Source organism: Falco biarmicus, chromosome 8, assembly GCF_023638135.1.
Source record: "Falco biarmicus isolate bFalBia1 chromosome 8, bFalBia1.pri, whole genome shotgun sequence".
NCBI classification, from domain to species: Eukaryota; Metazoa; Chordata; class Aves; order Falconiformes; family Falconidae; genus Falco; species Falco biarmicus.
This window is the reverse complement of record NC_079295.1, coordinates 48,512,227-48,532,182: the sequence shown is the minus strand read 5'-3', so window position 1 is coordinate 48,532,182 and position 19,956 is coordinate 48,512,227. Positions and strand designations below refer to the sequence as shown.

The window sequence follows — 19,956 nt, the reverse complement described above, 5'->3', positions numbered from 1 at the left end:
TGAGTTTGTGAATCATATGTACACTGCCAGTTATGGTTTGTTTCTGTTTCATACAGGTGTTCAAAAATGATGTTGCTGATCAGCAGTTTAACCTCGAAGCTGCGATTAAAAATGTTGAGAAAATGTCCAATGAGCTGAGGAAACTAAATGGTACTTCTGAGTTCATCATCCAGTTAAACAAGAAGCTGTTTAAGGCATCATTTTAAAAAGTGTGCAGTTGTGAATTATTTGGTTTTCTATGTCATGCAGCTGGGTTTTGATTTAATGAAACAATACAGTTGCTTTTTTTGTTTTGAAAAATTCATGAAACAGTAGGTACATAGAAATGAAACATGTTAGTTAGCCATGGAAAAAAACGGTTAGATAGTCAAAGGCATTCCTCTGCAGGAACAACAGTCTCCTAATAGAAATATTACCAGTATGCTAATACCAAGCTTTATTTAACCATCTTGAAATAAACAAAACAAGGCAACCCTCCAAATTTTTCAGAGTTGGTAGGTGAACACTTCAAAAAGTGCTGTGTATAAATTGCCTTTCACTTAGCATCTACTATTCCATAAATCCCATGATGATACACTGCCCTTTGTCTTTCAGTGGAAAGCCAGCTACTGCTTTGTGACCTTATTTTGAATTTCAACCATCCTAAGAAAGCCAAAGATTTAAGAGAAGCTGAAGACAAAAATTGGAGTTTGACAGATTAAGTAATAACATCAATCTTCATGCATCATCTATTAATACTGCTTCAGTCTGAACTGTAAAATAATAGTACAGTTTCCTTCAGTTAGGCTATTTTTGTTTTAAATTGAAAATGTGGAGTGGAAAAATGCTAGTTTACTGGTTTTGAGAACTTTTTTTTTTTAACCCAGATTTCCCAAATTAAGCCCAGTAGGGCTGGGAAGACTGATATAATTCGCTAGAAAGGTCAGGAAACTGGCCATGACATTTTTCACATGTGGTTGTCTTCCCTTAAACAAAGATGTATTGGAACAGTAACAAAAGGTTTTAAATTACTTCAAGTCAAGTCATTGCTCTCTTATCTCAGTTGTGCTGTGGAAAATGGGTTAAGAAACAGTCAGTAAAGGAGGAACTGCAACTTGTCTCATTTGATCTGCTTTCCTCATTCTAAAAATGATGCTGAGGACGGGGGCCAAAGAGCAGATTACTTCTGGAAAACTGAAAGTACTTTCATTCTGGTTTTGGTGGTAACTTTCTAAAGCACCTAGCTACAAAAGAAAGAGTGGTCTAATACTCTGCCCTGAAATCTTCTTGGCTCTAAATTTGAGTAGCCAGTATTTTTGTGTAGTTCATTGCAATTAACACTCGATCGTACTTTACTTATGGACATGTTTGAATATTTAGGTGTGGTTTTATTCATACAATATATGCTTATCTGAATAATTAAATCAAGATTTACTCTGCAGAAAAAAACCCCATGCAGTATTATAATTTGTTATGCTGGTTTATATTTTGTTTCTCTTTCTCTAAGGAGATGATTTAAAACAAATATAACACAATTCCAGGCGAGGTATGGCTGGGTTGTCAGACATTTCAAGGCAGTGCATTGGAACAGAATTACAACCTCCAGCTCACATAATCAGTGGTAATATCAGGGATGGTATTCTTAGTTTTAACATGTTTTTAAAAACATGCATTATAACTGACTTTCAGAAGGTTAGTAGTGAGTTTTGAAAAAAAAATGGACTAGAAACAGGTTTTGTCTCCTGAAGTATTTTTAAAACTTTTTTTTTATTTTATTTTTATTTTTATTTTTGAGTCATGGTTGCATGGAAATGAAATGCACTAACTTTAAACTCCAGCACCTAGCTAAATATATTAGAAAGGAAGATAACATTTACAAAACATATATTTAAAGTAAAACTGTTTATGAAATCTGGTTAATTTATCTGAGAAGCTGTACAGATTACACGGAAGATAGTTTTCTGCCTTGAATTTTGGTTTAAGTGTTTCAAGTGATATACACACAAATGGCTTTAAAGGAGAAAAAGTGTGGCACAGCCTAACATAATTATCAGACCAAGGTCTCATCAGAAATCAAAGGTTACTGGAAAACCGAGGCAAAGAGTTGATAAATCCCAATTAACAAAGGAGAGGGGAAAACTCTTGATACAGTATGCTTCAGTGATCCTCTGTTGCAATGTATTTTAGAACTGAGAACTCTGATGTTTTTCTTTAAAAAATACAGTAAAAACAGAAGGCAGTTGTATAAGAGGAACTAAGCTTTGCCTGCTTGTCTCTGTCTGCTTTAAGAGATTTGGGTGTGTTCTGCCAATTAAGAATCGCATGATGATAATCTTGTTGATGTGCCTCCTATAAAAAAAGTAGTTGCTTAATTTGGAGTCAGAAGGGCAAAGCTAAAGCAGCTCGAGCTCTTTGTTAAGGGGGAAGAGCTTGTTTCGGAGTGAGGTTAGGAGATACAGAATTCCAAGAGTGAGGTTAGGAGATACAGAATTCCAATTTGTGGGCTAAGACATGCCATCAGCGGTATGACAGAGAGAACATGATGTTTGCAGGATGTTGGTTTTTTTTTTCTAGAAAACTGTGAACACAGTTTCATGGCTGAATAACATAGACCCAAATCTTGACAGGCTGCTACATATAAAACACTGGGGCTTTTTTTCGGTGTTGCTGAAACCTAGGTGTCTTTAGGATCCAGGGTGGAGTCCTCATCTTTTCATAGAGGAGGCCATAGTTAGAGTTATTGGGAAGTAGATTGTGGGGAAAAAAAAGTCTGGCTTTTATTGTCTTTTGTCTGCTACTCATCTTTGACAAGGTTTGGGTCTATTCTGTATCACTTTAAATTATATAACTGCTGCTGCAGTTCAGATGTGAAAAATGGCTTACTTTTTTTTTCCTCCTTGGAAAGTAGATACTTGAAAGAAATAAATTGGTATTTATTTCTGGGTCCTCTAATTTCATGTGGAAATAATTTCAAGAATGTACAGCTATCTCGGAAGAAAAAATTCTCCTGTACTGTATGCTTAGTGGACAGTAATAAACATGTAGGAAAATCAAATTTTAGAGTACTGCATATAAGGCATAATTTAAAAAAAACATTGTCCTTTTTCCTTAAAATTAGAAAGATTTTTGACGACTTCATGATTTTAGTTTGCTGAAAAAAGAAATATCCTGAAGTTTACAAACTTCAGTAGGCTTCAATATTGTATGTGATCTTCTTTAAGGTCTGATTTAAATATGTCCTGCAGCGTATTTTAACATGCATTGATTTCTTGAACCTCTGTCTTTTCCATCGATCAGAAGAAGAGGTGTTCTTTGGAAGTAATCAATGATATCTGCTACAGAAGAAAAATCCTGTGGAATGGAAAAAATGATAAGGCTATGGCAAAAACCACTGGTGGTGTTAGTAAATAATAAAACAAGAAGGTTTTTTTTAAACTCTAAATATTTAGCAGTCTTATAAGGTCCACTAGATACTGTCTGATAAGCTGGTTTTGTTCCTGCCATAACCTGTAGCTCAGTAACTTAATCTAGTGTGTGTACAACCTACTGCAACTTTGTATAATTAATTAATGCACTCTTGGCCTGTTTAATACATGATGTTGTCATTCTGCCTGACATGATGATTGCATTTGAACATTCAAAATGTTGGCTGATCAATTCAGAGAGTTCTGACTCGATCAGAACTGCAATACATGTGCTGACCCGTCAGTCTGGTGCCAGTGAATCCAATGCAGTAGTGCGGGATGTAAGTAAATCAGCAGTCCAGGAGCAAAGCGGTAAATTTGGCAGATACAGATTTGCTCCCACCTGTGTATTTCTTTTATCTGATATATAAGTGGTAAATAAACATTCTCTAACCAGGTATCTGGATTTCTAATAGCTGTATTCTAAGGCTATCCCTCATTCCTTGAGCACAAACAGGTGAATCTGATTTTACTTTCAGCAGTAACGTATTCTATCAGGAATAGCTCCGGGACAATAAGCAGAATTCATTGGAGTAAACCAGCTGCCAGGTTAAGCAGCCTGACACTTAGGAATGAGGCAGGAAATACCTTAAGATGAAGGGGAGTACTGTGAAAAAACAAACATAGTACCTCTTTTCCTTTTAAGCCGGTTCCTAACAAATATACGTGGTTTTGCTCCTGGTAACGAATCTGGATGTTGTATACTTTATCTCTGTACAACACCATTAGTACATATGGATGAGTAGCAGTTTTTCTTGAACTGTCTCTTACCAAGAATGTTCCATCCTGATGAAAAAACAAAAGATGAGAAATATACATCACTTCTGGATTTGGTCAGCGTAACAACCTTAACTAGAGCACTCATGCTTTTAAGTGTTGGGGTTTTTTTTCTTTCTGAAATCTCTTTCCTCCTGGTAAAAGAAGCTGCACTGTTAAAGAGTTTAGGTCATTTCTCAAATGTTTTATCTTTCAGTTTGCTACTTAAAACTTTCTGGTCTGATACAAACGCCGATTTTTAGGGAAGGGAGGAATGGTGTTCTGTGAGGGAGAGATTCCATTAAAGGAGGAAATAAAATGTCAAAGGCAAAATCTTACATCATTTCAGCCAGAAGAGAAGTTCATTTCTGGTAAGTGCCAATCAAGGTTCTTATGTGATCTATTCACAGACAGTCTCAAATAATGATAGTGTCTGTGTAATTTTGGTAAAGGCAGTAATATTCTCTCTCTCTCTGCTTTTCTTAATTTCAGATCTGTTTTAACAAGTCTTTCATTGAAACACCCTTTCTTAAAGGCATTGAATGTGGTCTCATAAGCTGGACCTTAGTACAAGTCACTGCAATGCTGTACGCGTCATCCTCAGCTCATGACATGTGCTGTGACACACCACAGAGTAAACACGTTTCCACCGTGCTGGAATACAGCCTGGTTTATCTCCACGTGCACAGGTAAGCGTGGGTTTCATCTGTTTGAATCTGTACTTCATTTTGCTGGTAAGTATGGCCTAGAAGAGGGTGGGATTCATCTAATTCAAGCTATCTAAAACTTGGAATGTGCAAAAAATTCCTCAATGGTGACTAAGAACTAGTTCCAGAAAACAAGTAATCCTCCTTCGAGAGGTGAGGTGAAACTGCTTTCTGGAGACACGTAGTTTGTTATCTTGGACTATGAAAAACAACAGCCTTTGTGGCTGGTTTAAACTAGGTGTGGAGTTTTTATCCAGGTAAAGCTATTCAAGACGAATCTTCCACTCTAAACATCTACATGGGTGCCTTCACTCTTCCCGTATGACTGCAAGGACATCTAGCTAGGAGGTAGTGAGAATTTAAATTTAATTTTTTTTTAAACTTTTTTTTAACATTTAAAATTAAAATTAAATTTAAATAAAAAACAACAATTTAAAGAGTACCTTGTTTATTTTTCGAAGAGCTGCTTCTGCTTCTGTCCGGCTAACGTAAGCAACGTACCATTCATCATTTAGGGAGTCCTGTGGGGTTTTGTGAGAAAGTCAGCTGCCAATGAATCAGCTTGTCATGTTAGCAACATACAAATAAGTAGAGAGAAATTTGAATGTGAGGGATATTTGTGTTTATGTGCAGAATCTCTGAAGGTATGAGCACCAGGGATCATACTAGTATATATATAATAAGTTCCACTACATAATTTTATAGTAATCTTCTTACTTTGATGAATTTTAAAATATTACAGACCTAGCTATATTATGCCTTCAGGTAAGCTAGGAAAACAGATATTTCCAAATACTTTTCGTAAATAAGTAAAAAATAGATTTTAAGTGACATTTTCTCTTTTGTCTGCATGGGACACTAGCATCCTTTGTTTCTCTGGTTGTGATTGGTTTTTTTTTAATGATTTCATTTTGTTTTTCCTTTTTTGACTACCTCTGAGACAATAATGCAGACCCTGTGAATATGCCATGTATGGTTGCCCAGGAGTGTTATCACCAGGAGTGGTTTGCTCTAAACTTGCTGTAAAGAAGTATGAAACCAAAATGCACATAAAGGGTGTGAATTCTTTACTCACCAAGGTTTTGTGGAAGGAGAACTGAATATGTAATGCTACTTGAAGGCAGTTATGCAAACCACATAATCCAGCAAACAAGTATTTTTCTTATTTTGTTCTACTGGGGTTTTGCTATTTTTTTTTTCTTGGTGAAGACAAAATAGGGCACTAAAGTTTGACACAGAGAAAGAAACTGAAAGTCTGAAAGTGCTTACTAACATCATGACAGTGACTACTAATTAGAAAAAACAACTTTGAAAAATGTTTTCCCTCAAAATCAGAAAATTTGCTGGGTTTAACAGTTATGATTAATGTTTGTTTTGTACCTCTTCGCCCTCCATATTTATTTGGTGAACAGTGTGTCTGCTGGGAATTGGCAACGGAGGTCTTACATCACCTGTGCCTCTTGAAGGAGATCTGCTGTTGTTGCCTTCAAAGATATAAAAGTAGAAAAAATGTTAAAATTAGGAAAATAATTTCATCTGTGGAGTCATATAGTCTACAATCTTGAGTTTATGAGGCATGAAGAATTTATATCACTCTGATACTGAGACATTTTGAATTGATTTGAAATCAGATTTAGGCGACTATATGAGAACCAAGTTCTTCACATAAACTCACCCCTCGTGCACAGGGACTTTAACTGAACTTTTGCAGTTCAGTTTTCCTAAAAATCGGATGAACTTGAAAAAGAGGTTACATCTTTTTAGCTTCTGTACCATAGTTACTCAGTTGAGAGCATATCCGGTTCCTTTAGACAGTTAGAAGTGATGTTAACTGCATCCCTTAACTTCTTAGCATGTAGAAAGTAAAAAATTTCACTGTAAAACATTGGCAGCTGTCACCATATAAAAAAAATATTTGAAAAGCAGTTGATTTCTAAGCTTCCTTTATTTTTTACTTGTTATTACAGGATAAATATGCAGCATATTTCACATGGAAAGTGTTTTCTCTCTTTTTTGAGAATATTAGTATACCACAGTGACTTGCAGCTGATGTTGCTGAGCTCTCAGTAGTGTTAGTTATATTGAAAAAGATGATTACATGAAGTTTTGATAATGGTTTAACTAGGCAGTAAGCCCAAACTTTATGGGGAAAAAAAATCTTACATTCAGACTAAGTTACACAAGCTGCCTTTCAGGAACTTGATAATTTTCTAGCATCCATAGGAAAAAAAAATATTATATTAACTGCACTGAAACCACCTTTTAACCTTCAATCATTTTTTGTATAAAAAATGCAGGAATGCAAGATACAAACCTATATGTAAGCGTGGTGGTAGTGAGCCACTTGAAGGCAGGTTTCTAGCACTGTTAAAAAAAAAATAGTAGTCAGTATAAATGCAAGACTGCTATACAAGATTTCTTGGCTCTGAAGAACTGATCTGGACTTTGTGCCTGTTTTGCAGAATATGAGAGGCTCTTGAGACCTATGCAGGATGAGGATAGCCTTCTCTTTTCTTTTTTTTTTTGTTTTGTTTTCTTTCTTTCTTTTTTGTAAGCAGATCCACCATTAAGTTTACTTGCAGCTCAGTATCTGGGAATAAGGTAAAGGCAATCACTAATGGGCCCCCAATTCTTCTGTATCAGGATCAATTCAGAAAACTCATTCAGCTTGTTGAGCTTTCATGGGAATGATGACTTTATTTCCCTAAAGCAGGAAGCACAGGCAACACCTTGCTAAACGTTTCTTTCTGTGGAGTTCCACTTGAAGAGTCATTTTTCTTGTGGCTTCTATAACATTGTTGATGACCATGCAGTTTCTCATTATTAATGTTGCAACTGTGGATATGGAGCTACTGGAGACAGTCCAGTAAAAGACTACTAACGTGATAAGGAACTGGAACATCTCACATGAGTAAAGGATGAGGGAGCTGGGACTGTGTAGCCCAGGAAAAAGAAGGCTCAGAAGGGACTGTATCAATACCTGAAGCTCCAGAGGGCCAGGCTCTTTGCTGCGATGCCCAGTGACAGGGCCAGAGGCAGTGGGCACAAACCGAAACACAGAGGGGTCCCTCTGAACATCAGGGGATGCTTTTTTACTGTGAGGGCAGCTGAGCACAGGAGCAGGTTACCATGAAGGGTGGTGGAGTCTCTGTTCTTGGAGATATTGAAAAGCTGTCTCGACACGGTGCTGGGCAGCCTGTGCTAGGTGACCGTGCTTGAGCAGGGGGCTGGGACCAGATGATGTCCAGAGGTCCCTCCCCATCTCAGCCACTCTGTGTGAGCTATGAGCTGACAGTGGCACAGAGCTCGTACCCACAGCTTCCGTGCATAACACTTCCAAGTGCCTATGCTTTCTCTCCAGTGTTTTTTTTTTCTTTTATGGTTTGTTTTTTTTTTTTTGTTAGAAATCTATCATTTTCTTTTATGGCCTGATCTCAAAACCCACATCCAAAATTACTCAAACTGAAGATTCCCAATCTTTGATTTTTATTTTTTTTTAATTTCTGTACCTAATTGAGAACAAACTGCCTGCATGATTTTCCTTTACAGTTCATATTTCTCTTCTGCTTAAATGGACTGTACAAAGAGCTCTGGGATGAATATGTTAATTTTGTTTGCAGAACAAAACACCCTATCACAGCTTGATTCATGAGAGAGAATCAGCCAAACGAGGGCCTCTGCTAGAGCAAAATTTGGCAATGCTGTTTGAATATAAGCAGAAGTGTTCATCATAGGAATAGTTCATATTTGCATATGACCTTGCTATTGCTACTGCAATATTTGTTCTGCTGGGTGTCAGCAGTTCCAGAGGATGATGGTAAGTGGGAGGAATTTATCAGAGACCCATTAAAAAAATACAGAGATTAGAAAATGAACTTCAGATTTAGACTGAAGGAGCCCGCTCTAACTCATGAAAGGCTAAGTCTGTTGCACACTACATCAGAAATAAAATTTTGATTAAGGGCTCTTCCATCCAGCAAACGAAGACATAACAATCTAATATTTGGAAGTTGAAGCTAGAAAAAAATAATAGTTGAAGTAAAGTTCGCAATTTTAAGTAGGAGTTATTAACCATTAGAGTAAAAATTAGTAGAAGGGTGGTGAAATTATTTTATATTTAAATTTAGAGGACTAAGGTTGTGGGGTTGTTTAAGTTTTGAAGCAATTAGTCACAGCTCTAGCACTTAGGCTCCTAGAGTGTGCAGAATCCTTTTAAAGAAGAAACTCTTTGACCTTCATCCTGCATAGCGTTGCAGAAGATAATCCCTTCCTTAAAGGGTATATCATTCTTATGGATCGTGCAGGTAATGGGAAAGATGTCTCAAAATGGAAGCATTGTACCATGTAGGCCCTAAAATACTTCTTTGACGTAAAACTGAGATATTTACATTTTTTCTTGGTTGCCTGATGTACACTATCTGCTTCACTGAGTATAGAGCTTCAATTATATGAAGGATTCTCCTGGATAGTAGGAGCAATACATATTAGCATATAGTGGGGCAAGGGTATAGCTTGAAAAATTATGGACTACTACAAGTAGTTATCTTGTGTTAGCCTGAAAACCCTGTAGCCATGTGCATACTATTATTTGCTAAACTGCAAAGAGGTTGAGATTCCAAAGGAATGGCACAATGAGTGAGACAAACCTTTCTGCACCAGGCATGCTGTTGGATCCTGGCTTAGGCAGAGGCTTGACAGATTTGCATGGGAATGTATTGGAGCTGTATGGGGGCAAAGATATCTGTGGCACTGGTCTTTGGGGTGCAGCTGTGGAGAGAAAGAGAAGGCATCTTAAAACTTACTGAGACATTCTTAAGTGAGGTAGAATGAAGAAATGCTGTCACATTACTGCTGTTTAATTAGATAAACATAATGGAGTGAACTATTCTATAAAAAGTCCTTGATATGTTAGTTATGGTTTGTAAACTCATATAGTTAGCTGAGAACTTAAAATTAAATATTAAAATTTAAAATAAACTGGAACAGGCTTGAGCAACATTTACATTTTCTGACTCCTGTTTTGGATAAGCCACAATTCAGATACCTTAATTGTATTAGAGCTGAAGGTGGTACAAAACCATGTGTTTTCTGTTATGTTGCTTCAAAGTAGTGGATTTGAGGTTACCTTTTTGAACTTAATTCCTTTCTGAGATTTCTCCCATGTCATCATAAACAACAGTATAAAATAAAAAAGAACAATTTCTTTCTGCAGTGTTCTCAGACCTGAATTACTGGTAAGAGGGGAACAGATTAACTGTGCTCTGCACAGCTTAAATAGCCCTGTTCTTTATGGGGTCTTAGAGGCAGTGATAATTTGTAGACACTTGGCCAAATATTCTGTTTCTCTTATGGTACTATTTTACCAACTTAATTTTAGGAACCAGGATTCTGAAGTAATTTATAAATGCCATTATTACATGAAACAAGTTCTGTTTTTGTTAGAGTAAATAACAACCCAGCAGGGTCTGACTGAACACTTTATTGAAAACTGGGAGGATACCAAGTTTGCATGCCTACCCATTTGATGCTGTGTGTATATCACAAATCTTTAAAATGTAATGTATTTCAAAATAAGAAATCCTGCTGTCTTGTAACTGGCTGACTGAAGGAAGCTATTACCTATTGATTTCCTGTGTTTTGCAGCCTTGATATATAAATCTGCATGAGGTGCTTTATAAGTATTCTACACCCTGTCAAGACAGCACCTGCCTTTTTGAAATGGCTCTAAAGAAACAACTCTGATCATTATTTTTTTTTTTTTTAGAACTAAGACAGACTTAGAGTTTTAAAAATCACTGTAGAAATACTTACCGTCTTCTTCTTCCTGGGGAGCCAAAAGAAAATAAACATTAGCGACATATTACAACACAGTTCTTAGGAATATTTTACAGATTTGCATATACCACGAATCTGGTATCTATAGTCGCTTTCATCTAAAATTCTGGGGTTTCTATCTTCATGCCACGCCACATAATTTTTAAATTTCTTGCATTAAAGTGCAGCTATTATTTACAAATAAACTGTGACATAGATGTCCCATAATGGATCTTGACCCAAAGTAGTCAGAAACTCTCAGTGGATGTAAACTTTCCTCATTCCTTCAGTAAATGTAAGTCCTCAGAGTTCTCTGAAAGTGAAATTCTTAGGTCAGCTTAAGCTGAAAAAGAAACCCTAAACTCCAATACACAGTGAAAGAAAAATCACTTCTCACATGTCCTAAAAATATTCTGGCCTTATTCTTCCTGTTATCTAAGATAAAGTACTTGGGGAATAAACTGAGCTTGACATAGAAGAACTGTTTAACAAGAAACACATGCTATGGAAAAGCCATGAGTTTTCTTTATAACTGATAAAAGAAATGAGTTTACGTCTTCCAGAATTATTTTATACAGGTATTTAATTTTATTACCATTCCTATACCTTTAAATATTTGCTTTGAAACTATACTTACTTCACATTTTTTGTGAGGTGGCCAACCTTGCCTGAAATAAAACAAAGAAAACAAAACATACTTTGTAGCTGGAATATTACTAATTCACTTTGTGTGCATTAGGCCATATTTTCAGACATGAAACTATAGTAAGTTATACAGACCCAATGAATGCAAAACATTTTTTCCTCATAAAAATATTGGAGATTCTAATTTCAGCCATAATCTATGCTAGTCTTTAGCCCATCTTGAGTCTATCAACAAGGAAAATGTCTGATGAATTGATGATAAGATTAGAGCTTAAACCAAAATTTTTGCAATGATGAAACAGTCTTGAACTCGTTTATAGTACTTAGAAACATTTCTGGAGCACATGATAAGCCTTCCAGTCTTTGTTTCTCTGATAAATTATCTGGTTGATTAGCAAATATCAATTAATTTCTTATTTTGTTTTGAGATCAGTCACACTGTTCAGCCCTCAAGTTATCGAGAAAATGCTAGAGATTGATATAGTTCTGCTAAAGAATGCTGTTTGCTATTAAGAAGGAGTTTTGCAGGCTAGTGAAAATCAATGGCAGGGAAGTAAAGCTTTCTTTTTCTAACATCCTAAACAAATTAGTAATAGAACTCATGAAAGAATGTTCCCTAGAGCAACTTGATCTGGTGAAAAAAAGCATGGATCGTATATACATTTCCTTGTCCAACTTGGAAGTGAGTCATGCCCTGTGTAACAGCCCTTTCAGAGGTGGCTGGAGAAAGAGCTCTCTCTGCATTCACACTTTTCTGTAGCTTAAAGCACATCCCATGCCGATTCCTAAAGCAAAGCTTTCGTGTCTGCAGACACTGCTGTCATGCAGTAGCAGTAAATTATACTATGCTGTGTTGCTTATCCATGTTTTTCTTAAATTTAATTTATCCTTTATTAAATTTAAATTAAATGAACACTTACTTTAGAGGGGTTTGCTTCCGTAAAGGAGGTGGATTGCCTCTTTCATATCTGTCACTTGGTGGGACAGGAGGTTTCGGCATCATTGCAAGCTGTTCCCCCAGGGATCTAAAGCAGGAGCAGGATGATGAAATAAAGGCAAAACCCCTGCTTATTAAGAAATAGCTGGGTAATACTGGCATCAAAAGCCTCATTTCCAGAGGCAAAACTCTTACCTTAGCTGTGAAGTCAGAGGCTGTAAAACAACAAGGAATGGTTAAAGAGAATGTGTATCAAAATCGGTGAAAAACCTCAATAAGCACCAAAGACATTACCTTTTCAGGAAAGCCTGGCTTCCTCCCTGAAAATAGTAAAAGCTTACATTTAGAAAAAATGAAAGTTAAGATGATTAATTAAACTTTATATGAAACAAACAAGTTTTGAATAGCATTGAAAATTAATTTTGCAGATTGAAACCCTCAGCTTCCTGAGATGTAAGCCAGAAAAAAATTTGGTTTTGCAAGAGATGGCAAAACCGCCATATCTCTTACTAAAGGAAAATTTTAAGATTTTCAAAGTGATATGTTTTGCAATCATATTTTCTATGGTTCAGCTTTGAATTACTGGATACTTTTATGCCATTATATAACAGATGAAAGCATTTGGATAATAAATAAAAATCATAGAGTAGTCTCTTTAGAGTCTTCATAAAATATGGTTTTCAGGTCTGAAACAAATGCTACTTTTTCCTGTTTTTTCCAGTACCCAGCGTTTTTTTAGATCTAGGTACCAAATCTCATAGAGTAGTGTGTGCAGAGTTTCGTTAGCTTTGTATGCAAAAGTAATTTCCTCTTTATAACCTACTAAATATTTTCTTGTTCATTCACTCAAAACCTTTACTGCAGAGGGATCTCATAATGTCTTGCTGTTCAACTAGTCCTGACTAGGGCTGCTACTTTCTAGATATTTCTCTCACTTTGTAAGTAGTGCTCACATTATTTATTTGTAAACAGATCACCTTGTATGTGATTGGATCACAATACGTTTGACTGAGCCTTGTTCTTTTGCATGAATGATATTCAAACTGATCATTTTGAATAATTAAAAAAGCTCCATTGATGTTACCGTAAGGAAATACTGACCTGATACTGGGCTTTCTCTTTCAAATGGTGGAGCAAGGCGATCCAGTGGGGGTTTTGTGCTTCTGTCTATAGAAGGAGCTGGGGCTAAACACAAAAGCTGTGTAAGATAATTTACTAGTATAGGTAAATATATCTTTATTTCACATAGCCGTGAACAAGTGAGGCTTCCATATAAATAGTAAAAGAGAGTGGAACTGAGGAGATGTAGGCAAAAGTGAGGTGCTATATAGCCCGGGGGAGAAGCTTTACAAAGAGAAAACCAACTGTACTTACGTTTCAAAGGCTTGGTATTTCTCTCTCTACTCAAATCGTTGCTTGGTGGAGGAGGAAAAGCTGGCAGCTAAAACAAATATTTTACATGTGGTTAGAGTGTGTCTTCACATTTCTGGTTTAATTTTCGCGTATTAACCTCACCCCACCATATCTGCCAATCTTTGTCTTTGGCACAGCACAAAAAATAGGTTTCTGCTCAGCACAGGAAGGATAGGAGCCATTACCACCCCTGAAGAATGACCTACATACACGGGGGTTTTGTTACGTGCAGGATTGCCTTGGTTTGTTTCATCTCACAGGGAATACTCCAGTGGGATGATACGTTTGAGGGGGGCCTGAGTATTGTCAAAGGAAAGAAATGAGCTTCAACAATCCTGTTATGTCTTTGCCTCTGCAATGGAGCAGGTGTTAGTTTTGAAAATTGGTATTGAAATTAGTGGGTGTAAATTTGAAGCTGAGAAATATTTATCATGTCTGTGCTGCTGATTGAGACAGAAAGAGGAAAGAGTGTCCTTTGTGGCTGGGACAGCTGGGGTCAAACAGCATTGTGTTGTCAGCAGCTGCAAAAGATGTTTGCATCTAAACCTAGATTTCTCCAGATAAATGCCTTTGAATGTTCATTCTTATTCCAAAAAAAGTAGAGCAGCAATTTAGGACAGCAGTCTTGAGAACTCATGACACCTAAGTGCTGTGTGGTTTATAGATATATGAACTATGACACTGTGTCAGACCAAAAGTCCCTCTATCACATCCTAAAATTACCTTTACTTGTATACGTGGGTAGGTCTAATGTATGTCTGTTCTGACAACCTATAGTGCCAGTAGCTTTCAGTTTTGAAGTATTCACAGTACCAAAAAAAGAGGGGAAAATATTTAAGTCCCCTATACTTTTAAGCGGTCTTAAATCAATTGAGTAATTGCTAGAAGTATCGCTTGGAAAGACTTAGCCTTTTTTTCTTTTTACAAATTTCACTAAAGAAACGAAGAGGCATCTATTCCATATCTAATTTATATGGGAGAGGCATTCACAAGTGGGTACAAACTTTTAGTGTAAGAAACAGCCAAGTACTGTGAAATAATTTAATATATATATCCCATGAAATTTAATTGTTCCATGAAATAATGGCCAGCCTTAACAGAGTTCAAATCAATTTTGATGGCTGAAATTCTTCCTCTACATACAGTGTCTGAATAAAAATGGCATTACACTTGGACTTCTAAGAAGGTACTGGCCAACCCAAACCATTCCATGATTCTATGAAATTTTAAGAAACAAACATACAGAAGCACCTCTTCCCCCAAATGAGGCTGGTACTGGGGATGGGCCAGGTCGCTGAGGTGGCACTGGAGGCTGCTGATGTGAAGATCTTGTTGTTGGAGGTCTGTCTGGAAAAAAGCAACCCCAAAATCCCAAATTAAACAACTACACAGTCTGGTTATTTTATTCTCATTCGATCTTTATGAAAAAAAGCCCTTGCAATAACCTGCATACTTAAATAATAGATCATAAAGACATTGTTTTAGTATATAATGGATAGTTGTTTTGTGATCAATGTTGCATTGGGAGTTAGGGCTCATCTGTCCCTCTGGTGATGAGGTGACTCCATCTGCTAGTCTGTTGGCCCACGCTATTTACTGTCATTCACTACAGTGCAGCGAGTGTGTGAAGCGCCAGCCAGTCTGACTGGCTGTTTTGTAGTCCTGTATTTGACTCCCAATGGCAGGCTGCTAAAGAATCAAACATTAAAAAAAAACCATGACAGGCAGAGAAAGCTGCTAGTTTGTTTTGGGTTTTTTTTCCCCGATTTTTACTGGAGTTGTTGACACTTGTGACAACTTGCTCTATTCAAGGTTGCACTACTAGAGGTAATACAGTACACAGATATGTTTAACTTCATGTGGTTTCAAACCAAAGACCAAATAACACACACATCCCATGAAACTAATCTTTAATCCAGCAGGGCTTGTCTGAAGTAGAAAATCTAGCTTTAAAAGTCACAAAGCCACCAACATGTTGTAAGTCTGTGTCACTAAATCTTATTCATGAGCTACACTGTTGACTTCAAGGAAAAACCTTCTATATTCCCTAACCAGTCACCTAAAATGTGCCTGATAATGTATGAAAATATCACTTAAAAATCATTAATAACACTTAATATTTACTGATTACCTATATAATCTGTGTTGTTTGTAAGTGACTTGGCAGGAAATATGACATTGTGGTGTGCTTCATCATTATTGGATGGAGGTGGCTCATAGCCATCACTGTCATGTTCTGCTTCCTCAGGTTCTTCTGTTGGTGATTCATAGTCAGCCTCTTCCTTTTCCTGGTCATCATCGGGGCTTTCATAGTCATCATCTTCATCCTAGCAAATGTACACAAAATTGGGTGCTGTAACAGTGAACTAAACACTTTAGTGCAGTTTCCTTGTGGCCTTTCACTGTTGTGTTTTTCACTGGAGAATATAAAGTTTTTACAACCAGTTTGGGTGAAAAAATTCACTGTTGAAATAAAATGGTGAAAGGTGGCAGAATTTTATTAATGTATATAGCACTCAACAGCTGACGAAAGAAAATGAATATCATTTCGTAACAGTAACTGCAGTGGAAAGTCAAGATAAGGTCACAGCTGGTTGAAATGCACTGTGCCTTTGTTTTAAGTAACAGACAAGGCACCAGCAAACCAGTCAGTGCTTCCTAGGAACATAGTGGAGCAACAGCTGATGCCTGTTAATACTCATTCTTCCTTAATGGCATGTACTCTACAGCCTGCAACTCAACTTTTTTAAAATGCTTCAGAAAAAATGAGGTCTTTGATACGGGTATTGATGCCCTCCTGACCAGAACAAAATCAGCTTCAGACAACTTGCAGGACCCAGTAACATCACAGTGAAAATACGGTAGCAGTCATTACACACATCCGTGCAGTCTGTCAAGGCCCACAAGAAAAAGAATATTCAATTTATCATTGATATCTTGGCTGAAATTTCCAGGCTCATTCTGTATTTACATAGAGCCTAGGTGCTCTATAGGTAGTTACTTTTAACTTTTGTGTTCCTAAAATAGCAGCAACTCTCCTGCAAACTTAGTACAAGTGGTTTTTAAAAATCCCTCTCCATTTTTCACAAAAAACTTTGGCATTGGTCAATGTAAGAGATCTTGATAAAGTCGGGCCATGCATCGTTCAGCTCATTCATTTAGCTAGCCATGTATGCTTCATTTAATCACATTTAACAATACATTTTCTATGCCAAAAGGCAAAAGGAACTTTTACAGTCTAGTTGGCTTCAAAAAATCACATTCTTCAACAAATCAGCTCTAGAGAATAAAATGGCAAGAATTTGCCACTGAATAACATAGCAACCTTTCCTTTACCTCTTTTAAGAGCTTGAAATATGTATATAAAATTCAGCTAAGGTTCTGTAGAGGCCTGATTGTAGGCTGTGAGCTTGAGCCGGTGGCATAGGACCGCCATTCTGAACCTCTGCCTTGCATTACTGGGGGAGACTTTTTTCTCAGGGAAGAAATTTGTAAGCAGCTACTCCAATCACTCATGTTCCTGCTTCTCTTTCTCCTCACCCTAACACCCCCTGCCATCGATCACTCCATGTATGCTGCTCAAAGTAGATAATGCAAGAAATGATAGACCTTACAGAAGAGGTAGTCCACTCAACCAGTAGGTTTTGCTAATCCCGATACTCACAAATGAAGACCAGTCATCATCTTCTTGACTGTATCCTGTGTAAAGAAGCATAACCACAGACTTCTTAGCAAGTACAACTTTAAACTATCAAGATACAACTTGACAAAAAGGACAGGACAAATCCCAGATGAGTTCTGAACCACCGTATGATGTCAGAGGAACAAGGTAAGTCTTTCAAAGGCAGGCAGGCAGGCCTGAAAGGCACTACAAATAACATTCTGATTCAAAACTAAGAATATAGCTATTCTTGTATGATATATGTACTGTCACTTCAAGTTTGTCCTCTACTTTGAGTTTTAACTATAATTTGAAGTAGAATGCTTTCAGAATGAGCACAGACTTCTTATCTCTTTGTTTAATACTATTTTAGCTTTCATATCAAAAGATTTTTTAATTTCAGTAGGACTGGGGGAACATGGTAGCTTACAGAAGTTTTAAATAATTGTGGCCTATTAAGAAAATAATTGAAATAAAATTTCAGAACATGACAGGCACCTAGAAGCTTACCTCTCTGATGTATGGTGCTGCTAGGAATAGAGGCAGGGGGCAGAGCTGCTGAAACAGAGATATATAAGCACTGATACTATGTATTGGGTTAAAGAAAGGCAGGTTGGGGATGTTCACATAAGTGTCTCTGCTCTTGCCCTTTTTCACCATCGTTTCTATTTTAAGCATATTGTTTCATACTTGTTCTCATGTAACTATTCTTGCAACTTCTTCGTGCTCTCCTCTTTTCCTGTTTGTTGTTTTGGGTTTCCCCCACCCCTAACCCCCATTTATTCTGACCTGCAGGGACTGACTTAACGTTTTAATACTTTTACACAGTTTTTGTTGTTAGAGACTATCTGCCAGTACACACTTACCTGGATTTTCAGGACATTTTTGTGTTTGAGCCCTACAACAAAGGTGAAAAAAAATAAATTGCTTTGATTTTCAGTTCTTAAATGTTTGAAGCATACTAAAATCTATTGTGAATAAAGGTAATAGTTAGCTTTTAACAGTGAAATGAAATTTATATAGATGAGTTTAACTCTGCCTGAAATGCCAAAACCACACTACTTCATATTACACATACAGGATCCTAATGTAAGTTAAACTGTCTTGAAAAAATTTAAAGTCAGTGAGGTCAAGTGTTTAGAAACAAGAGGACTAAGTAAATAAATTTACTCGAGGCCCCAGTCCTGAAAACCTTTTTTACTAACTCCATTCATGCTGCTGAAAATGAAGTTCATTAATATTTTTAGGGTTGATAGATATTGTTACGGTTTTCAATTTTAGTTGTGAACTCTAGTTAAATGGAAAGGTGTAAAATTGTGTTGTCAGATGATGCAAAACCATGTTATGTAGACTAGAGTTAGATTTCATTGTATATGAATATAAATTGTTCTTATGCAGTGTTATTGCAATTTTTGCTTTTTCTATTGCAAGAATATTCTAATCAATAAGTCATAAAGTATTAAAAAGTGTAACACTGTATACCTCTGTGAAATGCATTAATGATGATTTATTAATGCAATAGTATTTGCCTAGGCTTTATAGCATTCAAAAAGGTTAATTTAATCAGGTCGAAAAATGTATGAGATTTACATGTTACTTGGCTCTGGACATGGCAGAAGTATCTAGGGTGTTTGTGGGCGCAGGCCTCACTATTCTTAACAGATGACATTAACAAAATAGAGTTTTATTTTATATAATTTCCAGGCTGTCCCTCTGACCCAGGTATTATTGATAAAATAGAAAACAGTCCAGAAAAGATATATCTGAAAGCTTTGAAAAAGAAACCCAATTTGTTTTACTTACCATTTTGGTAAGAAAGATAGCCTCCCTTCATTTCTGTTTATTTCTTGACTTAATTTACTTACAATCCTATTTAAAAGAAATGCAAAAACAGTTTTAAAAAACTCCTTGAAACTCATCAGTCATTTTCTTAGCTGCTTTCCCTTCATATTTACTAAATTAAATCTGGTAATTCAGAATTATTATTTACAATGTGGTAAGAATACTGAATTTATCATCTTATTGCAAAGTTGAGCTATAGTGCATCCAATTCAAAACTGAAGGTTTTTTACATAGATAAAAACCTGTACTGTTGGATCAAGTTTAAAAATAAACATTAAACATACCAAGCCTTAGAAACTTTGGGTGTGGTAGACATCACACACTAGAACACTGTTTTAGATAGTGGCAATTGCATTTGCATTATTTTGCATAGAAAAAGCAGATAATGCTTCAGGAAGCAGCTTCTGCCAAGCTTATGGTTGAAAAAGCAGGGATTAAATGTACCCTGTGTCTATTCTTTTTTTTCCCTCCCTCTGCAATCAATATATACCTAACCCAGAATCCTTCCAGTAAAGAAGGTGAAAAGGTTTAGTTCCATGGGATGACACATTTGCAGGGCAGAAATAGTCATGGAACATATGAAGTTTTATGTCTAGAGACATTTTTCCAAGCGGATGTGTTTGTCATCACTCTGTAGTTTGGTGAGCAACAACCAATGAAATACAATCTTGAGTAAAATTTCGGTCAGGAGCATGCTTTTATGCTGCTAATATCGCTGGCATCTATAGTCAGCACAGA

General features: G+C 36.5%; 1 protein-coding gene across 3 annotated transcripts in view; it reads right to left on the bottom strand.

The window, feature by feature from the left end:
- Positions 1–412: 412 nt before the first annotated feature.
- LCP2 (lymphocyte cytosolic protein 2) overlaps positions 413–19,956 on the bottom strand; it is a 33,715-nt gene continuing 14,171 nt past the window's right edge. Inside the window, exons 4-22 of one of the 3 annotated variants that reach the window (XM_056348882.1) lie at positions 19,180–19,245; positions 18,243–18,274; positions 17,887–17,934; positions 17,380–17,414; positions 15,847–16,042; positions 14,959–15,062; positions 13,677–13,743; positions 13,404–13,487; positions 12,597–12,622; positions 12,498–12,517; positions 12,286–12,390; positions 11,358–11,388; positions 10,718–10,730; positions 9,553–9,673; positions 7,221–7,270; positions 6,287–6,390; positions 5,350–5,427; positions 4,074–4,229; positions 413–3,330 (exon numbers count right to left, since the gene is read on the bottom strand). In XM_056348882.1, coding sequence (XP_056204857.1) covers positions 3,208–3,330; positions 4,074–4,229; positions 5,350–5,427; positions 6,287–6,390; positions 7,221–7,270; positions 9,553–9,673; positions 10,718–10,730; positions 11,358–11,388; positions 12,286–12,390; positions 12,498–12,517; positions 12,597–12,622; positions 13,404–13,487; positions 13,677–13,743; positions 14,959–15,062; positions 15,847–16,042; positions 17,380–17,414; positions 17,887–17,934; positions 18,243–18,274; positions 19,180–19,245 — 1,459 coding nt within the window. In that variant the 3' untranslated portion in view covers positions 413–3,207. The remainder of the gene's footprint in view (positions 3,331–4,073; positions 4,230–5,349; positions 5,428–6,286; positions 6,391–7,220; positions 7,271–9,552; positions 9,674–10,717; positions 10,731–11,357; positions 11,389–12,285; positions 12,391–12,497; positions 12,518–12,596; positions 12,623–13,403; positions 13,488–13,676; positions 13,744–14,958; positions 15,063–15,846; positions 16,043–17,379; positions 17,415–17,886; positions 17,935–18,242; positions 18,275–19,179; positions 19,246–19,956) is intronic. The other 2 variants (XM_056348883.1, XM_056348885.1) reach the window with 2 other exon arrangements.